The 26,306-nt window shown below is 32.5% G+C and overlaps 1 protein-coding gene and 1 long non-coding RNA gene across 3 annotated transcripts; one reads left to right on the forward strand and one right to left on the reverse strand.

The window, feature by feature from the left end:
- Positions 1–3,730: 3,730 nt before the first annotated feature.
- LOC108467459 (wound-induced basic protein) lies at positions 3,731–4,868 on the reverse strand. Its single transcript, XM_017768077.2, has 2 exons — positions 4,662–4,868; positions 3,731–3,957 (listed from the first exon to the last, which is right to left on the reverse strand). The coding sequence occupies exons 1-2, from the start codon at positions 4,730–4,732 to the stop codon at positions 3,885–3,887; spliced, it is 144 nt and encodes a 47-aa protein (XP_017623566.1). The 5' UTR covers positions 4,733–4,868; the 3' UTR covers positions 3,731–3,884.
- Positions 4,869–21,244: 16,376 nt separating this feature from the next.
- Positions 21,245–24,622, forward strand: LOC108455690 (uncharacterized). Of its 2 annotated transcripts, XR_001866820.2 has the most exons (4): positions 21,245–21,942; positions 22,088–22,171; positions 22,669–22,741; positions 24,236–24,622. It is a non-coding gene; the product is annotated as an uncharacterized LOC108455690 (long non-coding RNA). The 2 variants fall into 2 exon arrangements; XR_001866816.2 differs by lacking the exon at positions 24,236–24,622 and having other exon boundaries at positions 22,669–22,980.
- Positions 24,623–26,306: the final 1,684 nt, after the last annotated feature.

A 26,306-nucleotide genomic window follows, 5' to 3' on the forward strand; every position in this document is an offset into this window, starting at 1 on the left:
CCAGCTTCTAAGTACAACTTTGACTCAGTTAATATTCTGCATAGTTCGAGATAAGCTCGTGATTGGCTTTAGCAAAGAAGGCATTATGGAAATACGAGTCAATGTAGAGATTTGTGGAGTTATGCCTCGTAATTTTTCTATTTTTCTTCTCCCAATTAAATTTTGTTTTTAGTTTCTCACTTATACTCTTTTAGTGTAGGTTATTTTAATATAATTTGACCTATGAATTTAGTCTATAAATAGGTCATTTTCCACCCTTGAAAAATAACTCATTAAAGATTTAGATATTAGCTTTTACAATCTTTTAGAAAATTTTGTGTTTATGTTTTGATAGTTCTTATTTCAGGTTTTGGTGTTTAGTTTTATCTCCATATTTTGTACTATTTATTTTTTCTATTTTAGTGAAATTGTCTTTACCCGTGGCTTTTTTATCCTATTCGAAGGGGGTTTTTTCACGTAAAATATTTGTGTTTGATCTTTTCATTTTCTTCTCTACCTTTTCTATTACATTATTTATATTAGTCTATCTTCAACAAATTGGTATCAGAGCTAGTTTGATTTTCGTAATCAAGTTGTTTAGATATGGCAATAATAAGTTTGATGGCATCACATATTTCAATCTGTGGCAATTTTGGATGACGGTAATTCTGATTTAGAATGATCTTAAGAAGATCCTTACAGAGAATAAGCTTGCAAACATAGACAAACAAGAATAGGATAGATTAGATAAATAGTCTCTATCCACGATTCAATAATGTCTAACAAATAATGTATTGCTGGAGGTTTTGATGGAGAAAACGACATTCACCTTATGGAAAAGGTTAGAAACCCTCTAAGTGACTAAGTCTCTAGCTAACCAATTAGAGCTGAAACAACAGTTGTACACGTTCCGCATGAACAAAGGTGAGCACCTTAGAGACCACATCAGTAAATTTATTACTCTTTTGAATGATTTAAAGAACGTTAAAGTTCAAATTGACGATAAAGATCAAACTATGCTATTATTGTGCTATTTTCCCCTTTAATACAAGTCTTTCAGGGAGACCCTAATTTATGGCAGAGATAATCTCTCATTCAATGATATGAAGGGCCATTTGTTAAGTAAAGACAAACTCGACAATAAGTTTGGTTCGGACAACAAGTCAAATAGGCAAGCCTTGACTTTGGTAACATCAAGGAAGCGAGACAAGAGATGTCGCTATTGTAAGAAGTTAGGTCACGTCAAGGTAGACTATTACAAACAGCGAAATAAAAGTATTTTTTTAGAGCAACAAGGAAGATGTAACTTATGCTAATTTGGCAAATGACAAAAGCGATAATTTCTTGTTGGTGTCAACAAGTGAAATCTCCAAGCTTACATCCGAATGGATCCTAGATTCAAAGTGTTCTTTCCACATGTGTCCCAACAAGGATCAATTCTCCAGATACAGTTTAGTTGAAGGTCGAGTTATGCGAATAGGGAATGATTTACCTAGTAAGGTAACCAATATTGGTACTGTTCAAATCAGGATAAGCAACAGGATAATTTAGACACTGTCAAATGTTAGGCATGTGCCTAACTTATAGAAAAATCTCATCTCCTTAGGAATTTTGGACTCGAAGGATTGTAGAATTAACATCAAGTCTAACGGTATTAAGGTATCTCTCAAGACTCTCGTTTTGATGAAAGGTAAAAAGATTGATAGTCTTTATGTTCTGGAAGGATCAATGGTGATCGGTGAAACAGGACGTCCCTCGTCTGTTAAGGAGTTAAAGTCGACTCGTTTGAAGCGGAGACAACTTGGTCATAAGAGGGAAAAATGTATGACTATTTCGTGTAAGAGAAATTCTCTTCTGGATCCAGGTTTTGAAAAGATCGGGCACTATGTTCGTGAAAATCATACTCAGGTCAATTTTGATTTGATAGTGCACAAGTTGAAGACTTGAAGTCTTCCAGCCTCTAAGCACAACTTCGACTCAGTTAATATTCTGCATAGTTCAAGATAAGCCTGTGGCGGGCTTTCGCAAATAAGGCATTATGGAAATACAAGTCAATGTGGAGATTTGTAGAGTAACACCTCGTATTTTTTTACTTTTCTTCTCCTAGTTAAACTTTGTTTTTAGTTTCTCATTTAAACTTTGATTAGTGTAGGTTATTTTAATATTATTTGACCTATGAATTTAGCTTATAAATAGGCCCTTTTCCACCCTAGAAAAATAACTCATTACACATTTAGGTATTAGCTTTTACAAGCTTTTAAAGAATTTTATGTTTATGTTTTGAGGGTTTTTATTTTGAGTTTTGGGGTTTATTTTTGTCTCATCTTTTGTACGCTTCATTTTTTCCATTTTAGTGAAATTATCTTTACCCGTGATTTTTTTATCCTCTTCGAAAGTGTTTTTTCGTGTAAAATATTTGTGTTCAGTTTTTTTTTTTCAATTTTTTCTCTACTTTTTCTATTTTGTTGTTTATATGAGTCTATCCCAACATTAATTATTAAAGTAACCATTAATCATCTTCAATTTAATTGGAGATAATCAAAATAACTTAAACTCCATTAATGAAAAAACTTAAAAGCTTTGATTATAAATTAGTCCAACTTAGTTTTTTTTATTATGAATGAAATTATTTCAAATTGATCAAGTGAAAACAATAAAATTACTTTAAAAAGTTATTTATCAGATGAGTTGCCACTTTTAACTTCAGCAGTAACCAAAAACAGCATTTATGTCCTAACTTTAACCTCCTATGTTTCAAATAGTTTAATTAATTAAATTTTATAAAAATATTTTTAAAAACTTCAATCAAAATTTTTATAACATATTTGTAATTGTTTTTATCTATAATAAATTTTAAAATATAAAACATCAAAGTTGGAACATTCTGACCACTAAAAATCAAAATGTAACAACTTTAGTGGGACATGATTAATTTTAATCTTATGATATATTTAAGATTTGAGTATTTGTTATTTTCGCATGAAAATTTATCGAAATAAGTTGGAATTTTCTTTGAGATACATTGAACACTTGAATAATTGTTATTTGTAGTTGAGTAAAAGAAATATAAGAAATTAATGATTTTAAAAGTGCTATCAACCAGTTTTACCAAAGGAACACCTTCAATCACTATAGTGAGTGATGGTGATTGAAACGATTAACCAAGCTACACAAATATGAAATAACACTGCTCTGCAATACCAATATTTCTACTTCCCAAAAGGCCAACTTGGTCATAACGATTGCCCTTACATTTAGGCCTTTCATCCCTCAAAGCCTATTTGTAGAAAAAACTACCAATCAAGCAACAAGCTATATCTCGAAACACAGAACCGGAAGGGAGATAACAGGGTAGAATCACAGTCAGGTCTAACTTTAAGAGGCACCCCTCATCCAAAAATACTAGCGAATGCTTTTAGGCTACCAATCCTTTGAACATCTCTAACCGATGTCACTACTATTGGATTTGCACTACGCTAACCTGATTGGCTTCCAGGCTGCATTAGTTGAAACACAGAGTAAGGCACCTACAAAGAGGCCTATAGTTGTCAAGCTATCATCTCCGGATATAACTCAAACAAAGTTGATAGCATACAAACCTATAACGGGTGCAAGCATTTTGCATAAAATCCGTATGCAACACACTTTATACAGGTGTCCCAAGATATTCCTACTCCTAAAGCCCACTCAAGCCTAAAACCTCAGATTTCTCGATAGATTTAATGTCCCTATCATACCAAAAAGTTAAATATCATCCACAAAGTTGAATATCATTCCATCTCAAAGAAGAAAAACCGTTGTGATAGTATTTGAATACATCAACAAGCATTTCCAATCTCGAACATATCAGAGTTCTAAGAACAACCATCCACCAACTTGCCATTCATACTAAACAAAAGCAGCTGTTACTCTGTCATGACAGGCTTATTCTCATTTGCTTTGGGTCTCTGTTCCTTAGGCTTCTGCTCCTCCATTTTTCTGAAAGGTCAAGCAAAAGTTACATCCAATTCAAACATTAGAAATATTCTAAAGAAAAAAACTCTCTCAAATAAGATTTTCAACTTTTAGATCCAAGATGGCAGATTGGACGATGATGCAGAAAACCGTACATCGACTTACTCATCATTCACAGCGTAGGACAAAAACATAATTTCTAGGAAGCAAATTGTAGCGCACTAATAGATTCCGGTAATGATGAGAAGCTAACGGTCCCTAGTATGAACTTAGAAGCACTAGGAGCCATAATTTCCAGAAGCATTTAGAGCCATATTCCTCCTAAATTCGGATAAAATCAATAACAAATAAACCATCTAGCTAAGTACCGTGCAAATAGAATAGAACCACAAATTTCACACAACTTATCCGATTCTAAACATCAGATTCATATCGTCTACAACCGAAAGCTTTCGCAAAACTTTTGTTCTAACCTGTCACCGGATCGTTCGAAAAACATATTTCAAACAACTGAAATAAACAAATTTCCCTTTTGAGTCTTGACCAATACCCCCATTAAAATAGCTTTCAGAGGTTAATCTAGGTTAATCTTTATACAACAACCTTCATAACAAGAATTGCGCCATCGTTTCGTACTTATTCAATCCCAATGAATATAATCATCTTAACACAAAAATGAAACTAAAAACCCGAATAAAGAAAAAAGATAAGGAGAGAAAGAGACGAACCTCTTGTCGGAGGAGCCTCCCTTCTGGCTGAGGAAAGAGCGGAAGAGAGGAGAATTGACGTCGTAAATCATTTTCGAATGAAGGAAACCCTAGGTAGCTTAGGAAGCTCACGCAGCTGCTTCTACAACCTTCGCTGTTAGAACGATGTGAAGGAGGACTTAGGGTCTATTTAGAACCGCCCTTTATATTGAGATCGGCATTTTATTTGGTAATATTTTTATAATTATTATTGGGCTTTCGGCTTCCCCATTCAATCAAACCCAAGTGTCAGCTCTTTCTTTTGATTGAGTGTAAAAGTGAATAAATAAGACAAGCTAGTGAAAAAAAGGAAAGAAAGTAAATTTAAATGCGTTTAATTGGAAAGAAAAGTAATAGAAAAGAAAATAAAAGAGATTGATCAATTTTTATTCTAATACATGAAAATTAATTTTTTAAATTGAAATGGTGAGATAAGAGAGAATTGTATGTTAATTCAAAATTTTATATTTTTAAATATTTTATTTTTAATTCATTTTCAGCTCTAACAAATAAGGATAAAAAGAAAATTATTTTTCTTTCTATTTTTCATCTTTCCTACCAAACACACCAATAAAAAAATTTATGTTTTACATTCTCTTAGTTTTCTCTGTAACGCCTAGAATTTTCTTTATTATGGAAAGTTAAATTAACAAGTGATTTAATTTAGTTTAATGGTTATATGATTTGTATGTATGTGTGAGATCTTAAGCTTAAATCCTACCTCTTGGAATTTTGTTAATTTTTTGTTCCATTCCTATCCTAATTATTTGGTTTAAATTTTATTTTGGGCAAACTATAATAAAATGAGTTTATTGGTTTGGTGGTAAAGTGCTTGTTAGTTATTTTTTGGGTCTTGTGTTTGAATCTTATGGTGCGCAAATGGAAAAAAAATTTGCTTAAGCTTTTGTTAAGTGTTAGAATTTAATTTAAATTCCATAAAATCCAGTGAGTTAGGACTTGATTAAAATTGAATTATTTTAATTTGATTTTTTTTTTTAGTTATCACCCCTAGTTTTACTCCCATATTCAACCGTCCAACTTCTCCTATACCTCTGTCACTTTTTTCCCCTTTTCTTGCTTCATCTTCCTTTTGTTCTTTCTTTTTCTTTTTCTTTCACTTTTCTTTGAGTTTTTTTCGTTCATTTTTCTGTTAAATTTTGATTCCAGTCATCCTATCCTTTTCGGTGTTCGTGTGTATTACTCCTAATTCGATCATAGTTCAAAGCAGAGTGTAAGCTCTGTCAAGATATTTTTCTATTATTTTAACCTTAATTTTGTTCTTCAACAAGATTGAGTTATAGGTATTTAGTTTTTTTTTCCATGTTATGTTAAGTGTTTTCGTTATTTTGTTTAGTTAAAAAGGGTGAGAATCAAATTCCTCCAGCAGAGTAATTCCCGTTTTGGACTTTGTTTTCAAAGTAGTGAGTATTCGAATCTCGTTTTAGAAACTGAAATTTTGATAAAAGAATGTTGTTTTAGATAAGTTTTTTTCTCGATTAATTAGGGTGATTTAATGAACGATTGCAGGATTTGTGAGTTTCGATTGAGGGATTGATAAAACCTAATATCAGGTGTGTGAAACTAACCCGAAATATTGCTCAAAACTTGAGAAAATTGCTAAACATTGGTTGTTTTCAAAACTACGTAGCGCCACACGACAGTGTGCCAAGCCATGTGGTGAACCGTGTGTGATTACATGGCTTAGATTGGTAGACCGTGTAGGCTGTTTTGGCCAAATTTAAGGCCCAATTAGGGGTCGAATAAGGGACTCAAAAATTGGATTCGTAGGCATCATGTAGACCCAAAAAAGTGTAAGTTTTAGTATGTATATACATAAGGATAAGCTTTAGAAGAATGTTAAGTATGTTTTATTGTGTGAAAATTATATGCTATGTTATGTTCCCTAAAAGAAAATATATGTGTATGCATGTTATAGGACTTATGATATATGTATTTATGTATAATATTATGACTATAATTCTATCTATGTTTTGGGGTAGGATATGATATGATGGAGAAAGTGTTATATGGCAGGTTTTACTGCAACTATGGCGGCTAGACCACAAAATTTCTGTTTGGCAGCTCAGGTGCATATTTATGAGTGACATGCTACCACATATAGGTGTGATTAGATGGATGGACTCTTATAGTCCTAATTAGTGTGATTGGTGGGATGGAGATGGTGTGTAGTGGTTGGGGTAGGACATGATATGAGATATGATATGACATGGCATGAGTTATGATATGATAAGATATGAAACATGTTACAACATGATATGAAAACAGATATGATATGATACGATACGATATGATATATGATATGCTCCGATATGAAATCTGATATGCTATGATATATTCTGTTATATATATACTACAATATGTGGGCCAAATCACATACTGGGCGTTAAGCTCAAGCATTTGTTTTTTCTGTTTCAAGTAATCCTCAGACATAGGATTGGATGACAACTCTAGAGCTCAGATTTAACTCTTTTGATTTAAGTATACATTGGACTCTCTTTTGTTTATATGGGCTTTTTGGACTTTTGGACATTTTAAATTGTTTAGGGCTTTAAAAACTATTTTGGTATTTATTTTGAAAAAGTTTTAACTTTTAATGATGCTTAAATCAAGATAACTAAAAATGAACCACGGTTATACGATCGATTTGTTATAATGCTTCCCGCTACAACTTTTATTGAAATTTGCTAAGATGTTTTATCTCACAAACAAAGTAAGTAAATTAAATACGTTTTGGTAAAACTAAAACATGTGATTTTCTTCAATGTTCTCACGGGTTTTCAAAGAATGGTACGTCTTCAACAAGTTAATCAAACTTGATTTCTTTGAAGTTAAAGAGTATTTGCCAAAATAAATTAATATTGTTTCCACGTACAATGTAACCTCCACAATCCGACCATAATGTCCAGGTCGGGTTTGGGGCGTTACATTTAGTGGTATTAAAGTCAGGATGTAAAACTCGGGCTGTGTATAAGAACTCTAAACTGACCTTTTAATTTAAAATAAAATTTACTAAAATGACCTTTTAATTTTTGGGAAAGTGAAACAGAGACTTTGGCACCGATCTAAGTAAGAACTCTAAACTTTAGTTAAGCTTTAGATATACTTTTGTATGTGAAGCTTTAGTATAAGAAATTGCCTCTAGAGACTGTAGTGTTATAAAACACGCTCTAAATACTAATAAATACTCCGCTAAAAGTTTAAGATTAAAGTTTAAAAATTTAAATTGATTTATAAAATTTTGAAAATTGTAGATAAAATAATGAGTACTTGTGGATCTCGAGGACATGGTACCCATGGGTGCTGTGGTCTTCATCGAAGGGCTCGAGTCAAGTATGGTCTTTGCAAGAAGGCTCGAGTTAAGTCATCTTGGATGAATAGTATCTCCAATTGGATACAAGTAAAACTGTAGAAACTCCAAATACTGAGACTAGGTCTGAGGCTTAGACTGCCACGAACAACACACTGTCTCAAGTAATTTTGAGGGTTTTAGAGAGGGTCGCTGGGACCCATATTGGATCTTGATGTCGAGGGTCAGTAATTGAATTACTCGAGTCTAATGGAGCTGAACTATTTAGGGGCGTCACTGGGGTCGCCCCGACTGTGGCCGAATATTAGTTGGTGGCCACAGAAAGGATAATGAATGATTTAGATTGCACCCTCGAACAGAAACTAAAGGGTGCAATATCTTTGCTTCGTAACGAGGCATATCAGTAGTGGTTAACAGTTGAGAAGGGTATTCAGCCTGAACGGTTAACTTGCAATTATTTTTGGAGTACCTTCTAAAATAAGTATGTGGAGGCAAACTATGTTGAGGCCCATAGACACGAATTTATGGGGCTAACTCAAGGGGATAGATTGGTGGCCAAGTATGAGGTCAATTTTTTGAGATGAGTAGGTATGCTTGTAGTTTAATAGCCACTAATTACGATAAGAGCATTCATTTTGAGAAGGGTTTGAGGTACGACATCAAGGTTTTGATAGCTCCCTAGAGAAAGCAAGTCTTTGAAGCCTAATAGGTAAGGAAAAAATTATTGAAGAAGTTAGGCACACTGAACGTGAGAAGAGGGAGAGGGAGAAGAGTCAAAATAAAAACAAAAGGTATTTGAGTCCTTCTAGTTATTCTCAGCGGCCTATGAAATAGGCCAGGTATGAGAGACCTCGCAGGCAGAGCCAGCTACCAAAGTTGAGCATGTTGTTAGGGTTGAGCAGGTACAGATTTTTGGGTTTTATAATAGGCATCATCTAGGCTAATGTTGAAGAAGAATTTGGGCATGCTATAGATGTAGGTATACTAAGCATAAGATTAGCGAGTGCCCCAGTATGGTTGACCTAGTGCAGGCTCCGATTCAAGGTCAGATTCAGCCTTAAAGGGTTTTTCAATAGCCTACTAGAAGTCGTGGTCAAATGAGAGGTGATAACAATGGTGATCGTGGTCAAAGGGCACCAGATAAAGGTGTAGTTCAGACTAAGGCTAGGCAGCCAACTTTAGTTTATGCATCAAGGCCCCAAGAGGACAGGGATGTGGCTGATATGATTATCGGTACATTTGTTATACATTCTTTACCATATTTTACATTAATTGACTGTGGTTCCATGCATTCTTACAAATCTAGTAGTGTATCAGGTAACTTTAAGATTTTGGCTGAGGACACTATTTGTGAACTTTTCGTGATTAGTCTTTTAGGTCAGTTAGTTTAAGTTAGTAAAGTTTATATGAGGTTTCCGTTTGAGGTTTAGGGATTTGTATTTCTGAGAGATTTGATGGAATTTCATTGGGGAGTTCGACCTGATTTTGGGTATGGATTGGTTGGTGGAACATCAGCTTGGATTAGATTGTGAATCTAAGAGAGTGACTTTTGAGGTTGGAAATGATATGAAAGTTGTAATGGTTGACAAGTATCGAGATTATCTATTTAATGTGATCTCCACTCTAGTAGCTGAAAAGTTAATTCATAAAGGTTGTGATGCATATTTGGCATATGTGCATGATACGAGTAATACGGGTTTGGTTGCGAAAGGGATTTGTACTGTTAATGACTTTTTTGACATTTTTCCTGATGAGTTGTTACGATTAATTAACTCTAGATAGAGAGGTTGAGTTTAGAATTGAGTTACTACTAGGGATAGCTTCAGTGTCCATCACCCCTTATCGAATGGTACCGAATGAGCTGAGAGAATTAAAGTTGCAACTTCAGGAACTTCTGGATAGAGGGTTTATTCAGCCTAGTGTGTCCCCGTGGGGAGCACCGATTCTCTTTGTCAAGAAAAAAGACGGTACTATGAGGATATTTTTGGATTATCATCTGTTGAACAAATTAATAATAAAGAATAAGTACCTACTCCCAATGATTAATGACCTGTTTGATCAGTTTCATGGGGTAGCTGTGTTTTCAAAAATTGATCTTCATTTTAGGTATCATCAGTTGAAAGTTAAGGAGGCTAATGTGCATAAAACAGCTTTTAGGACTCGCTATGAGCAGTATGAATTCCTTATTATGTCATTCGATTTGACTAATGCTCTGACAGTGTTTATGGACCTCATGAACCGAGTTTTTCATCCATATCTAGACCAGTTCATTGTAGTGTTTATCAATGAAATTTTGGTATATTCTAAGATTGAGGATGAACATGATAAACATCTTCGAATAGTTCTTCAAATTCTTCGTGAAAAGGAATTGTATGCCAAGTTGAGTAAATGTGAGCTTTGGTTGGGTGAGGTTATGTTTCTGAGGCATGTGGTTTCTGCTGAGGGTATTTGAGTGGACCCTAAAAAGATAGAGGCTATTATGGATTGGAAGTAACCTAGAACTATGACTGAGCTTTGGAGCTTCCTAGGTTTAGTAGGATATTATAGGAGATTTGTTAAGGGGTTCTCTTTGATAACAGCTCCTTTGACTAAGTTGCTACATAAGAATGCTCCATTTGTTTAGGCTGTTGAGCAATAATTGAGCTTCGAGAAGCTCAAATCAATCTTGACTTAGGCACCCATTCTGATTAAGCCTGAATTTGGAAAAGATTTTATTATCTATAGTGATGCGTAGCATACTGATTTGGGTTGTGTGCTGATGTAGGAAAGTAAGATGGTAGCGTATGCATCTAGACAACTCAAGCAGCACGAGGGTAATTATCCGACTCATGATCTCGAGATTGTCATGGTTGTCTTTGCATTCAAGATTTGGAGGCATTATCTATATAGTGAAAAGTGCATCATCTGCACTGATAATTAAAGTCTTAAGTACCTCCTCACTTAGAATGAGTTAAATCTTAGATAGTGTCGTTAAATCGACTTTCTTAAGGACTATGATTGTTCGATAGAGTATCATCCTAGTAAGGCCAATGTGGTGGCTAATACTCTGAGCTGTAGATCTATGTTTGAGTTGAAGGCAATGTTTGCTCGCCTAAGTTTGTTCAATGATGATGGGATTCTAGCCGAGTTGCAAGTTAAACCATCTTGGTTGGATGAAATTAAGAGTAAACAGTTTCTATATGAGTCTTTGATTAGTCGGGTTCAACATATAGATGAGGGTAAGACTTTGGACTTCAGGTTTAATACTGATGGTGTTTTGTGTTTCCAAGGTTGTATTTGTATGCCTAAGGGTGTAGATCTAAGGTAGCCTATTCTACTAGAAGCGCATAGTAGCTCTTATGATATGGATCCCAGTAGCAATAAGATGTACAGTGACCTCGAGAGTTATACTGGTGGCCTAGGCTAAAACGTGAGTTAATCGATTTTATGTCACATTGTTTGACATATAAGAAAGTTAAGGCTGAGCACCAACTTCCGTCTAGATTACTTCAACCTATTAAAGATTCTATTTTAGAAATAGGAACGAGTAACTATGGATTTTTTTAGTGGGTTACCTTTAACACCGACTAAGAAGGACTCAGTTTGGGTTATTATGGACCTGTTGACTAAGTTTGGTCACTTTATTTCGGTTAGGACTAATTACTCTTTACAGAAGTTGGCAAAGCTTTATGTCTCTGAGATTGTTAGGCTTCATGGGGTTCCGATATCGATTATCTCAGACCGTGATCCTCGATTTACTTCTCATTTTTGGAAGAAGTTACATGAGGCTTTGGGTACGTGACTGGACTTCAATACGGCGTTTCATCCACAGACCAATGGTCAGTCTGAGAGGGTAATTTAGATTTTGGAGGATATGCTTCGGAGTTGTGTTATTGATTTTTGAAATAGTTGGGAGGAGTTTTTACCACTGGCTAAATTTGCTTACAACAATAGCTTTAAGTCTAGCATTCAGATTGCGCCATATGAGGCACTTTATGGTAAAAAATGTCGCACTCCGCTTTGTTGGACTGAGTTGGGTGAGAGAAAGGTTTTGGGTCCTAAGTTAGTGGCTGAGACTAAGGATAAGGTTCGTATGACTCAAGATTGACTTAAGGTCGCTTCTAATAGATAGAAGTCTTACGCGAACCTTAAGAGACGAGATATTAAGTTCGAGGTAGGGGACAATGTTTTCCTTAAGGTATCTCATTGGAAGAAAGTTCTCAGATTTGTTGTAAGGGCAAGTTAAGCCGTCGATTTATTAGACGTATCGAGTTTTAAGGCATGTTGGGCCAGTCGTCTATCAGCTAGAGTTGCCTTCGGAGTTGGACCGCATTCATAACTTCTTCCACGTATCTATGTTGAGGCGTTATCTGTCTGATCCTTCACATGTTGTTTCAGTGGAGGATATTGAGTTAAGGTCGAACTTGTCTTTTAAGGAAGAGCTTGTATAGATATTGGATCGTGAGGTTAAGATTTTGAGGAGGAAGACTTTTTCGTTAGTTAAGGTTCTGCAGCAGAATCATGGTTCAGATGAGGCCACTTGGAAGCTTGAGGACTTGATTCATCAGTAGTATCCATATCTTTTTTAGTCAAGTAAAATTTTGAGGCCAAAATGTTTTAAAGGAGGGGAGAGTTGTAACATTCTGAATTTTCTTTATTATAGAAAGTTAAATTATGACAAGTGATTTAATTTAGTTTAGTGGTTATATGATTTTTATGTGTGTAAGAGGTCCTAAGTTCAAATCCTACCTCTTGGAATTTTGTTAATTTTTGGTTCTATTCTATCCTTGTTTGACAAGTTATGACAGAATGAGCTTGCTGGTTTAGTGGTAAGGCGCTTGTTAGTTACTCTTTCGGTCTTGTGTTCAAATCCTGTGGTGCGAAGTGGGAAATATTTTTTTGCTCGGGCTTTTGTTGAATGTTAGAGTTTAATATAAATTCCATAACATCTAGTGTAACAGTCCGATTTAGACTCTAATTGGAACGGTGGTTTCGGGACCATGAATTTGAGTTAGAAAAATATTTAAATAATATTTTTCGTGTTTATATATGTGAATTTGCATGTGTGAAAACTTTGTACGAAAATTTGATTGTTTGTGTGCTTAATTTGATAAAAGAACTTAATCGCGTAAGTTGAAAACTTAATAGTTTAAATCTTAAAGGTTGAATTGATAGTGGCTTTTTAATATGGAGTATTTTTGTTGCAAATAATCCTTTAGATTAATGATGGCCGAATGTACCCTTAATGTGCATGTTTATGTTATTATTTTTATAAGGTTAAATAAGTAAAATGAATAATTGTAATAATAATATAAAACATAAAATAAAGCATGCATGAGTTTATATTCTTTTGACTGAAACTGGCAAAAGAAAAGAAAGGAGAAAAGCTCATGATATTTGGCCATTGTTGATACAAACTCAAGGTTAGTTTGGTTTCGGTTTTTGATGATTTTTACGTTTTTGAGATCGTTGCTTTGAGTACTATCCGACCCATGCTTAAATTTCTGATTTTGATGCATATTTTGAGTTATGCCATTGATGAATATTTTTGTTTTGTGATGTTTGATGATGAAATATTAAAAATATGTTTTAGATTAACATGTTTTGTATTTGAGTTTTTAGAAGATTTTGAGTAATTAAGGCTAAATTGAAAAAATAATAAATTGAGGGACTAAAATATGAAATAGATAAAGTATATGGACTAGTATGGTTATATGGAAAATTTGGCCCAACTACATTGTTGTGAGAGTTTGTGTATTTTGTGTTTTGTGCAATTAGGACTAATTTGTAAAAGTATGAAATATCAGGGGTAAAATGGTAATTTTCCATTTATGTGTTGTTGGATTAAATTGAATGAAATTGTGTTTAGATGAGGTTAATTTGAAATTATATAGATCAAGAACAAAAGAAAGCGGACTTGGATTAGGGAAAAACAAAAATAGTTGAATAGCCAATTGACAACATTCGTCGATATCCGAGGTAAGTTTTTAAGCAATTAAACATCATTTATATTGAATGTAATCTGGTTTAATATGCTGTTTTGGAATTTATAGATTCATAAAAGAGCTAGCCGAATGTGTTTAAGTATAGAAATATTGTATTTGAGTTTAATTTTACTAAGTTACATCATTCGAAAGTCCGTATGGTTGACATGAAATATTTGGAATTTTTGTTATATGAGTTGTGTACGAAACAACTTTGAAATAGTGATATTCGGGCTTTAAGCCAAGCAAACCTTGTGCTGGTGATTGTAATTAGGCTTATTGCCTAGCAGGCTTATTACAGGTGAATAAATATCAGACCTTGTGTCTAGCAGGCCTTGTGCCAGTGTGTGATTCAGGCTTATGCCTAGCAGGTTTTATACCGGTGATTTATTTTCAAGCTTATGCCTATAAGACTTCACATTGATGTGGAAATTGAGCATGCAAGTTGATCTAAATGACCTTGTATATTCGGCCACATAGGTATGTACATATATGATGATATATTGTACTTGTATCTTTGGCCACATATGATGTTATATTAAACTTGAATATTTGACTACATGTGATGTTTTATTGTACTTGTATATTTGGCCATATATGATGATATAAGGAACCTTGAGTATTCGGCCATACAGGTAAGTATTTATGAGATGAAATATTAGATCTTAAATATTCGACCAAATAGGTGTGTATATATATGTGATATTATATTTGATTTTCTATAATAGACCAAATGAATGATGTTGGTTTATAAAGTTGAGTTTAATTCATGAATATATATGTTTGAATGTAAGAATAATTGAGATAGTGTTATTTTGGTAATGAAAAGTTGAATAATATTATGCTAAATGAGAAATGTTAGTATTCGGCCAAGGTAACTTATTTGTGTTAAAGTATAACAATAACGATACAATTCAGCTTGTTTGAAGTGTTTTGATTATTCATTTGAGTTGCTTAATTTGCTTAAAGCTTACTAAGCTAAGTTAGCTTACTCCGTGTGTTTTTGTTACTCTGTTTTATAAATTTTGGTGGTAAGTTGCGAGCTCAGGGATCGTCATCGAAGTCATCCACACTATCGCCAACCTTCGGTACTTTTACAAAAATCTTATTTCGAACTTATGGCATGTATAGGCTAGTAGTTGTGTAACAATGTTATGTGATGTATATATAATGTTTAGGTGATGGCTTATTTTGGTAAGTGATTTAGTTGTTGATTTAGTAAGTCATGAAACATGTTTAAGTTGATGATAGGTATGGTAGGATTTAGACTTGAATGAGGTTGTTTGATAGCCTATTTCATGTTTGATTTGTGCCATGTTAGTGTCTAATAAATTTGTACTTGTGTGTATAATTTAGAAGGTGGCAAGTTGGCTTGGAAAATAGCCTTAAATTTGGACACGGGCGTGTACCTTGGCCGCGTGCCCCTTGTTTGATTACTGACGTCATAAATAGAATACAAGCTAGTTTTGGCACAGCCGAGCACACGGCCTGGACATGGGCGTGTGCAAGGCACACGGGCTAGACACACGGGCGTGTAGTTTGGCCGTGTGAGGAAGTCAGTATGTGTGCCCTGTATCCACACGGCCTAAGGCACGAGCGTGTCTCTTGGCTGTGTGAGTGACACGGGTTGGGCACACGGGCGTGTGACCCATGCAGTGAAGAAGATTTTCTAAATTTTGTAAAGTTTTCTCGAGTTATTGATTTAGTCTCAAACCCCATTTTAAGCATGTTTTAAGGTACTGTAGAGCTTTATAAGTGACAATGTGGATGAATGTAGGAAAGTTTTAAATTGTATGAAAGTTTATGTTGTGAAATGTGACTGAATGATTTGATGTAAGTTTGGTAATGCCTCATACCCTGTTTCGGTGTTGGTTACGGGTAAGGGGTGTTACATCTAGTGAGTTAGGATTTGATTAAAATTGAATTATTTTAATTTGATTTTTTTTATCTATCACCCTTAGTTTACTCCCACTTTCAACTGCCCAACTTCTCCCATACATTTGCCACATTTTTTTTTCTTTTCTTATTTCATCTTCCTTTTGTTCTATCTTTTTTCTTTTTCTTTCACTTTTCTTTGAGTTCTTTTCATTCCATTTCTGTTAAATTTTGATTTTGGTCATCCTATCTTTTTCCGTGTTCATGTGTGTTACTCGCAATTCGATTGTAGTTCAAAGCGAGGTGTAAGTTTTGCTAAGATATTTTTATGTTATTTTAACCTTATTTTTTTCTTCAACAAGATTGAGTTATATGTATATAGTTTTTTTTCCATGTTATGTTAAGTTTTTTCGTGATTTTGTTTAGGCCAAGGGGATAAGAATCAAATTCCTCTAATAGAGTAATTCGTGTTTTGGACGTTGTTTTCTATGTAGTAAGTATTTGAATCTCATTTTAGGAACTGAATTTTTGATAAAAGAATGCGAGTTTAGATGATTTTTTTCCATGATTAATTAGGGTGATTTAATGAACGATTATAAGATTCATGAGTTCTAGTTAGGGGTTGATAAAATCTACTATCAGGTGTCTGAAACTAACCCGAAATATCACTCAAAACTCGAGAAAATTACAAAATAAGGGCTATTTTCGAAACTGCCCAGCGTCACACCGTCGTGTATTGGTAGATAGTGTATGCCTATTTGGCCAAGTTTAAGGCTTAAATAAAAGACTTAAAAATTGGGTCCATGGGCATCATGTAGGCTTAGAAAAACATAAATTTTAGTGCATCCATACACAAGGATAAGCTTAAAAAGTATGTTAAGTATGTTTTGTTGTGTGAAAATTATATGTTATGCTATGTTTCCTAAAAGAAAATATATGTGTATGTGTAATGTCCCCTAACCCTATACCGTCACCAGAACAGGGTTACGAGACATTACCAGTCAGTACAGTCCAATTCCAGTCATTAATTAAAATAAATATTCACACACATCCTAGTTTTAAGATGTCGTCCCTTTAATGGGCCCTTGCAGTCCAATATAAACAGTAAATTCAATTCGGGACTAATTTAGAATCACTACGAATTCTTAGTAAATTTCAAAATTCATACTACATACCGTTGCCAACCATAATTTACTCACAATTCAATATCATTAAACTATATTCAACTATATACTTATCAATCATATTCCATTTTAATTCATTTCAATAACAGTCAATTTCATTTATATCGTATCAACTTACTATCCCTGATAGCTTTCAGTATATACATACGATTCATATATCTCAAATCACATTTCAATTCATCAAGTGGTATCATATATCATCAATTCGAACTCCAATCATTTCATGAACCTTTGGTTTATATTTTCAATTTCATATCTAAATTTTCAATTCTCAATTCAATTTCTCGTTTCATTTCAATGGCTTGATCAATCAAATTTATTCGATTTATCTTTCACTTATTTACCCCTATTAACAAACCCGGACTTTGACGGATACACGGATTCCAACCCAAACACACCAGTACGACACATTGTGCCTAAAACGGTACATAGTACCTGATCAGTATACGACACATAAAGTGCCTAAAACGACACACGAGGTGCCTGAAATACGACACACGAGGTGCCTGAAATATGACACATAAACCGCTCGATCGATAAAGGCAAATCCCGTACACTTCCGGATCCTATGGCATGCCAATTATATCCGACTCGGCCGACTAGTTAATAGGGTATTTCATTCACTTTCTCAATTTAATAATTCTTTCATCAATATACCATTCGATAATCACATATATTCACCCATTTTCACAATTCATACAATTTCATTCAATTCAACAATATATTTCAATTATTCACATTAATTCATAATTCAATACAATTCAATTCACTTTTCAATATCAAATATTCAAATATCACAATCTCATATATTCATATCAATTTCCTCATATTTCCAATCAATATATTTTTCAATATAACATTCATTCAATATTCAAATTTCTGCATAAATCATGTATATTATATAATTCAATCAATATAAATTCAATCAAAATAATTTCAATCAATATAAATTCAATAAATTCATCGATACCAAAATCAATCCATTCCAATTGTAAAACATCATAATTCTAACACTAACAATTGCAATATGTATATAAATACAACAAATAATAACTAAGTTCGGATTATAAAAATACAAACCGTAATTTTCGAGCTAACTCCCGTTGACTTTGTCTTGTCCTTTCTTAGCCGAGATTTAGGTACCACATTGACTACTGAAATTAAAACAATTCATAATCATTAATACATTACTAATTCATATCTTGAGTTACAGAATTCTAAATTAAGATCCGCTAATTTTTCCTGAAACTAGACTCACAAATCTTCTTACAATAAAATTTTCAGAATTTTTGGTTTAGCCATTAAGTACAGTTTATTCTTTAAATTCACCCTATTCTGCTGTCGACAGTTTCGTCCCTTCTTCACTAAAAATTAATTATCTCATAGTACAGAACTCGGATAATATTCCCGTTGATTTCTCCTGAAAATAGACTCATTAGGGATTCTAAAAATATAACTTTAAGCCTCTAATTATTTTTATTCAATTTTTGGTGATTTTCTAAAGTCAGAACAGGGGAACCCAAATTCATTCTGACATTGTCTCACAAAATTCATTATATCTCATAATTTACAATTCAATTGCTTATATTGTTTCTTCTATAAGAAACTAGACTCAATAAGATTTAATTTAATATTTTATTCATCTTCTAATTCGATTTCTATAATTTTTTATGATTTTTCAAAATTAGACTACTGCTGATGTCTAAAACAGTTTTAGTGCAAAATGTTGATTTACTTTAATTTCAATTTAATCCTAACTAAATTCTCTTACTTTTCTATCTTAATTCAAACTTTATTTCTATTCAAATTTTGTCCAAACTCATACTTAACTATTAAATTTCCAGCATATTTTCATAATTTCGAATTTATTTCCATTTAATCCATAAAACTCAAAACTTATAGCTTAGTTTACGATTCAATCCTTTATTCAATTCCAATCAAAATTTCTATCAAATAAACCCCCAATTCCATCATTTTATTCAACATGAACCAAACTTAGAAATCTAATGACTTTCAAAATTTCTACTTAAAACAAGTACTATTTATCTCTAGGATTCCAAAAAGCTCAAAAATCATAAGAAAATGGGTTAAATTGACTTACCAAATTAACTTGGAACCTTTAAAACCTTATTTTCCCTTTTTCTTTTCTTTCTTTTTTCTCCCCTATTTCTTCTCTGTTTCGTTTCCTGCTATTCTGTTTCCTTCCTTCTTTTTTATTCTTTTGTTTCTTTCATTTATTTCCTTTTTATTTACTTTACTTTTAATAATAATAATTTAATATATATTTTAACACATAAAAATCTCAAATTTTTATGTTTATGCCGCCTCACTTAGGACAAATGGCATAATTGCCATTTTGGTCCTCTTCATTTTCTTTTAATCTACAATTTACTTTCATCCTTTATTCAATTTAGTCCTTTTTCTTAATTACTCTTAATTAAATTAAATTCACTTAATTAAACTCTAATTAACCACTCATTTTACTTCGTAAATATTTTTAATAAATATTTACGAATCCGTTTTTCAAAAATGGAGACCCGAAAATACACTTTTTCAGTAACGGTAAAATTCGGGTCGTTACAGTATGCATGTTATAGGACTTATGATATATGTATGTATGAATGATATTATGACTATGATTCTGTCTATGTTTTGGGGTGGGATATGATATGATGGAGGAAGTGTTATATGACAGTTTTTATTGCAATTATGACAGCTAGACCACAAAATTTGTTTGGCAGCTCAGCTACTTATTTATGAGTGGCATACTGCCACATATTGGTGTGATTGGATGGATGGACTCTTGTAGTCCTAATTGGTGTGATTGATGGGACAGAAATGGTGTGTAGCTACTAGAGGTAGGATATGATATGGTATGATATAAAATGGCATGAGTTATGATATGATAAGATGTGAAACATCTTACGACATGATATGAAAATCGATATGATATGATATATGATATGCTCCGATATGAAATGTGATATACCATGATACATTTTGTTATATATATACTATAATACGTGGGCCAAATCACACACTGGGCATTAAGGTCTCGCGTTTGTTTGCTCTGTTTCAGGTGATCCTCAGACATAGGATTGGACGACGACTCTAGAGCTCGGATTTCACTCTTTTGGTTTAAGTATACATGGGACTCTCTTTTCTTTATATGGGCTTTTCGGGCTTTTGGACATTTTAAATTGTTTGGGAAAAACTATTTTGGTATTTATTTTGTAAAAGTTTTAAATTTTAACTATGCTTAAATCAATATAACTAAAAATGAACCTCAATTATACGATCGATTTGCTATAATACTTCTTGTTGTAAGTTTTATTGAAATTTGCTAAGATGTTTTATCTCACAAACAAAGTTAGTAAATTAAAAACATTTTGGTAAAACTAACAAACATGATTCTTCAACGTCCTAACATGTTTTTAAAGAATGGTACATCTTCAACGAGTTAATCAAACTTAATTTCTTTGGAGTTAAAGAGTATTTGCCAAAATGAAGTAATGTTGTTTTCACGTACAATGTAACCTGCACAATCCGACCGTGACGTCTAGGCCAGGTTTGGGGCATTACATCTACTTCTTCAATTTTTCATCCTTTCAATTTTCTTTCCACTTTATTAAGGTAAGCTTGAAGTCTTTATAGTTTTATATAAAGTTTTCTCATTAAGTTTTAGCCATGTATTAATGCAGCACTAAGAGCATGCTTGGTTGGGTGGAAAACTGGAGGGATAGGGGGAGAGAGTGGAAAAATGGAAAGAAAATTAATTTTTAGTATGCTTGGTTGGAAAGAAAAATGAGAGGAAAAAAAAAAGAGAAATTACCATTTTTCATCCTAATCCATAAAAGTTAATCCTTCCAAATTAGAATGATGAGAGGAGAGAAAATGAGTGATATGTATGCTAGTTCAAAATTATGCATTTTCTGTATGTTTTATTTCCTTTCCTTTCATTTTTCAACTTTACCAAGTAATGGATGGAAAGAATATTACATTTTCTTTCTATTTTTTTTTATCTCTCCCACCAAGCACACCTATAGAAAGAAAAATTATATTTTCCATTATTGTGCTTGATTAAAAATAAAAGTTAGAGAAAATAATAGAATGAATGATTATTTTCATACTAATGGATAAAAATTAATCATTCTAAATTGGAATAAGGAGAAGATAAAAAATAAAAGAGATGTATATATATATTAATTCAAGGCATGTTTGGTTGGGAGGAAGACGAATAGATTACAACCCAATTTTATGCGCCCACCGCCAAACATTAGTTTGGTTGTTTATAATCTCTATGGTAGCCTGCCTTGAATCCATTCCTATTCAGGGAAGAAGCTGTATAGTCATTTCCTTTCCCTTACCGCTGAATAGGCATTGAATAGGATTTTTCTTTCCTCTTTAATTTTTGCCCTCACCTTTACCCTTCTCCTTTAACCCGATAGCCCTTCTCACCCAGCCATAATCCTTCATTATTTCTTCTTTTTCTTTTACTCAGTCGATACATGAAGAGAGAAAAAGAAAAATAGGGAATTTGTTGATAAAATGATGAGAAATATTTTTATGGAAGGGAAGGGAGGTTTGCAATGGGTAGTATTATTGGATTTTCTTTCAATATCGCCAACCACTGCTATTCGATACCATTGAAACATCATTGCTTTTAGTTGGGATCCAAGTTTGTTGTTGTTGATATCCAGTCAATATAATCATGCTTGACAACGATAGAGTTCGCTTCTCCTTATGTGCACTTCTTCAATCGCACTTCATGACCATGATCCTTTGTTCTCAATTTTCTCTTGGGTCTCACTCGCAGATCCATCACCACAGCCAAAATCGATTTCCTAGCTTTCGTTTCTCTTCTCACTGGTTTCCACTTCTCGCCCCGCTGTCGTCATCGACAACAACACTGGGTACTATTTATCTTCTCGTTTTTGTAACTGAATATTACCCTAAACTAGGTGCTCATTATCTGTTTGGTGAAATTACCCAGTTATTTTAAACCCTCATTTTTTTATTATTATTCAACTAGTTCTTTTTTAAAAAAATTGTTTGCAGAAGGCTGGAAAGAACGAGCATCACTTGTGGAAGAAAAGAGATTCAGCTGGCTCTACACAAAAGGCATTCAATCTTGTTAGAATTGTAAGTTTAATTTGCTTATTTGTTCTCTATTGGGTATAGTTTTTAGTTATAGTATGGATTTAGTATTTGAAGTTTAATTTCGATTTTTAATGATGTTTGTGTTGCATTTGTTTTGTGATTTCAATGTTACTGTATACCCACTGATTGAAATATGTTTTGTACTAATGTTGTTGGAGTTATTCTATTATTTACTAAGAACCCATGTTGTTGAAATTTTAAGAGTCGTTTTATTTTTCCTATATAAATTAGGGCTATTGTTCCTTCTACAACCATGGAAGACTTTATCTACTCATTAATAACACCATTTGCAGCTTGAACCAAACTTGCTTTATTCTGTGGGTGGCTGCTTGAACCAAACTTACTTTATTCTAGGCATCACTTTTGATTACAATCAATTTCTTTTTTCGGGCTTAATTTATATGCAGTTTTAGTTGTAATGATTCTTAGGTTTGATTGACTGTATGTTTAATTTGGTGCATTGGATACAATATGCAAAGACAAAGTCAAATTGTATCGCCAAAAATGATGGAAGCTTTTTTCCCAGAGAAAAGAAGAAGCAAGAAGAAAAAGGTGACAACCTTGCGTTTTAGTTCTTTAAGTTGCTATATGCATAATGCATAGTCCTTATTGACTTAAAGAAAATAGTTTCTCCTGTATTTAATTTTGTTATCGTGTGAATGTAATTATTACACTTAATGTGTGTATATTTTTCATCATTAGTCTATTGCCCTTTAGACCATAAGAAAAACAGGGGGTGTAACAGAAGATAGTTTTTAAATGCATGGTGCCTTTTTGGTTAGAAGTTAGAACTTGGATGTTTTAGCTTTCTTTTTTTTCTTTTTTTCTTTTTTTGTTTAATTACACATTTCTATATGACTACCTATTTGTTAATTTATGTGAGGATAAACGCCTTCCTTGAAACATTGGGTTCTTGTTTAATGGTGCTATTCTGGGCCAGATATTTTAACTTTTAGATTTACTTTTTGTAAAGAAAATTGCTAAAAATTTAAATAAAGAGAAAGGACAAACAGCCTATAGAGAGTTATTTTTTAGGGGGCAAGGAACTTAAATTTTGCATCTTTCTCTGGTTTTCTCACGCTGAAAGATTCATTGAATGATTATTTGGAGTGCTTCTACTAATTCAACCTATTTGTTCAAGATGCTATAATTTAAGTTGTGGTTGCCAACTTGGTTATGTTTAGTATTTTCTCGAGCTAAATTAGATTACATGAAGTCACTGATACTCGGGTGACAAAGTGGATGTTGGGCGAAGGACAATAAGCTATGATGGGAACATATGACACCCTTCTACTTGTATGTCTGGATTTTGATTCTTTTTAATTACATTTTGGTTCCTTTAGCAGTTAAAAAAATCTAAATATGTTGTAAAATGAGAAAGGTTGTATTTTCATGAGTATTTTGACCAGTGTAGCTTTGGTCTAAGTTCTTGGGAAAGTCAAGGTTTTGTTTTGAATGTTATTTTTCTTCTCCTTTTGCTAAAGGGTTAGAGTTTAAACATCATTTACTAATTAGTTGAGTTAAGTTGGTTTATTTATCTTGTTTTTGGCTTGTTGATATCAGTCCATCAAACTTAACAGTAAATCATTGAGAAGCTTAATTTTAGTATCATAACTTTCTTTCCTTTTTGTGTTTTTGATTGGTTAGTGGATTTTCTTTCCCTCTTGATTCTGAAAATTGTCAAATTGGAATAAATTTGATTGGTTTACTTTTTTAATGATTTTTGGAGTGTATTTTCTTGTGTAAGAAAAAAGTGTGTTTTTCCTTAAAACTCCATGTAGGACAAAGAAAGAGCTGGAGATTAGTTAGGTATGGGATGTATTTAGCTAACTCCTCTTATTTATTTTCCTTATTGTATCCAATACATGTTATCTTACATCCCTGTCCAACATATTTATATAACTAGCAGTAAATTGATCATGGTTGTAATTTTTAATCTTTTATGCATCTTTTCAATGTTGAATTGATTGTCCTCTGTTAAAAGTTATGTGAATCCCTTTTGCTCTTAGAACTTTTGACTGAGTATGTTACATACATTTCAAACAGGATTCTTTTGTAAAACCTCAAGACTCTACTGCTAGAGCTGACAGTGGATCACAGGCATTTAATGTTCCACAATTAGGATCCAAAACTGTTTCCAGATGTTTGAATTCATCACTGAAGCTTGTAATGAGCAATTGTTCTTTTTCTATTCTTTAACTGTTTTCACAGTGACATGTGCATTTCAGTGTTTGAGGTTGGAGTAATGAATGATTGGAGTAACAGAGATAAAGATAGGGTTTGATCTTTAGGAAGTGAGAACCAGGAGACTAAGAATAGGGTTTTTATTTTCTAATGGACCTTTTGTTTATTTGTTGGTGATCTATTATTTTGGGAAATGCTTCATTTGTTAGAAGAAATGAATAGAAGCCAAATCTTGGGTCTTTAGGGTTATATCATTTGGTATAATTTGTTTAATCATTTCCTTTAAAACAATTATTCATGCATAGCTGTCTCATTAACATAACCTTTTCCAATTCTATAATGTAGACAAACAAACGTTTTTGTTTCTTTTAGTTGGAAAAAGAAAAATAAAAAGATGCACTTTTTCTTTTCGATGCTTTGTGACTTTCTTTTTAATAAAATTTTGTGTTTAATACAACTCATTAATTTTAGATTATAACATAGGTAAAAAGTTTTACATAAAAATTATGTAAATATGAAACTTTAGTTGAAATTATAAAATTGAGATAACTTGAGAAGTAATGGATTGAAATACTAGTCTATTATTTTAAAATGTAGTAAATAAATTATTATAAATATTTTAATATAATTTAATATAAAAATAATTATATTAAGAATGTTATTAAATTATATATTATTTTTATTAAATTATATTTAATAATAATTATATTAAAATATGATTAAATTATTTATTTTTATTTTTATTAAATTATATTTAATAATAATCTTATTAAAATTACATAACAATAATCATCCATCTAAAATTTTTTGCTAAGGGTACTATGGTCATTTTAATTTTTTTCCTTATGCTATTATAAATCTATTCTATTCAACCAAACACAAGAATACTATTATAATTATATTCCATTACATTCAACTAAACAAATAAATTATTGATTACAACTTTATTTGTAACATCTCAAAAATCGGAATTAGTAGAATTAGGTTTGTGAATTGAGAGAGAGTGACTATGCCTTAATTTTTTAAATTATCTATGCATTTTTAAGAAATAAATAAGGTATTGGTTTGTTGGTTAAGTGTTAGTGCAATGTTTCTTGAAACCCAAGTTCAAATCTCTTTTCTTGCAATATTTTTATTATTTTGCAAATTTTGCCTTAAACCTAATATGTGACATGCCTTGTTTTTTAAAATAAATATTTCAAATTATATCAAGAATGAGTTATTGGTTTGATGGTTAAACATTAGTGAATTTATCCTTGAGGTCCTAATTTCAATTTTCTTCCCATGCAAATAATTTAATTTTTTTTTACAAAAACCATTTGTTTTAATGTGTAGGTCATCCAAGCCTAGTTAACCTAGGTATAAAAATTAATTTTTTACTAATAACCAGCCTTTAATCCTCCTCCTCATTGCCCTAGCCATTCGTCTCCTCCTCTCTTTCTCTTTAATTTTAATTTTTTTTCCTTTCCTCCATTGTTGTCGTCGCCTACACCTAGTTTTATCATCTCTTTCTTTTTTCTTTTTTTTTTCTTTTTCTTTTTCTTTTTGACACGATTTGTTTACATATTCTCCACCATATTGCTTTCATTTTTCCTCATTAAAATCATCCCTAAATTTTAAATCTTGAACTCCAAGATCGATCCCGAATATTGCTAAGAAAGTGTCATTGCCGTTTCTCACAACTAGCTTGGGTAAGGTCTCTTTTCTCTTCAATTTCTTAATTAATCTTGTCCATTAAAAACCTTAATTTCTGGATCTAGAATTTGGGGGATTTTAAATGATTTCAAATGTATATTTCTAGAATTTAATGAGATCTCAAACTATTTTAAAATTCAGCCCCAAATTTAGCTACCATGTGTGGTGGTGCGTGTGCCTATGTGCAAGAAGGGGGGCTGTTTTGTTTCTTGGTTCTTTACTATATTTTTCCAACATT

Source organism: Gossypium arboreum, chromosome 7 (genome assembly GCF_025698485.1).
Source record: "Gossypium arboreum isolate Shixiya-1 chromosome 7, ASM2569848v2, whole genome shotgun sequence".
Lineage (NCBI taxonomy): Eukaryota > Viridiplantae > Streptophyta > Magnoliopsida > Malvales > Malvaceae > Gossypium > Gossypium arboreum.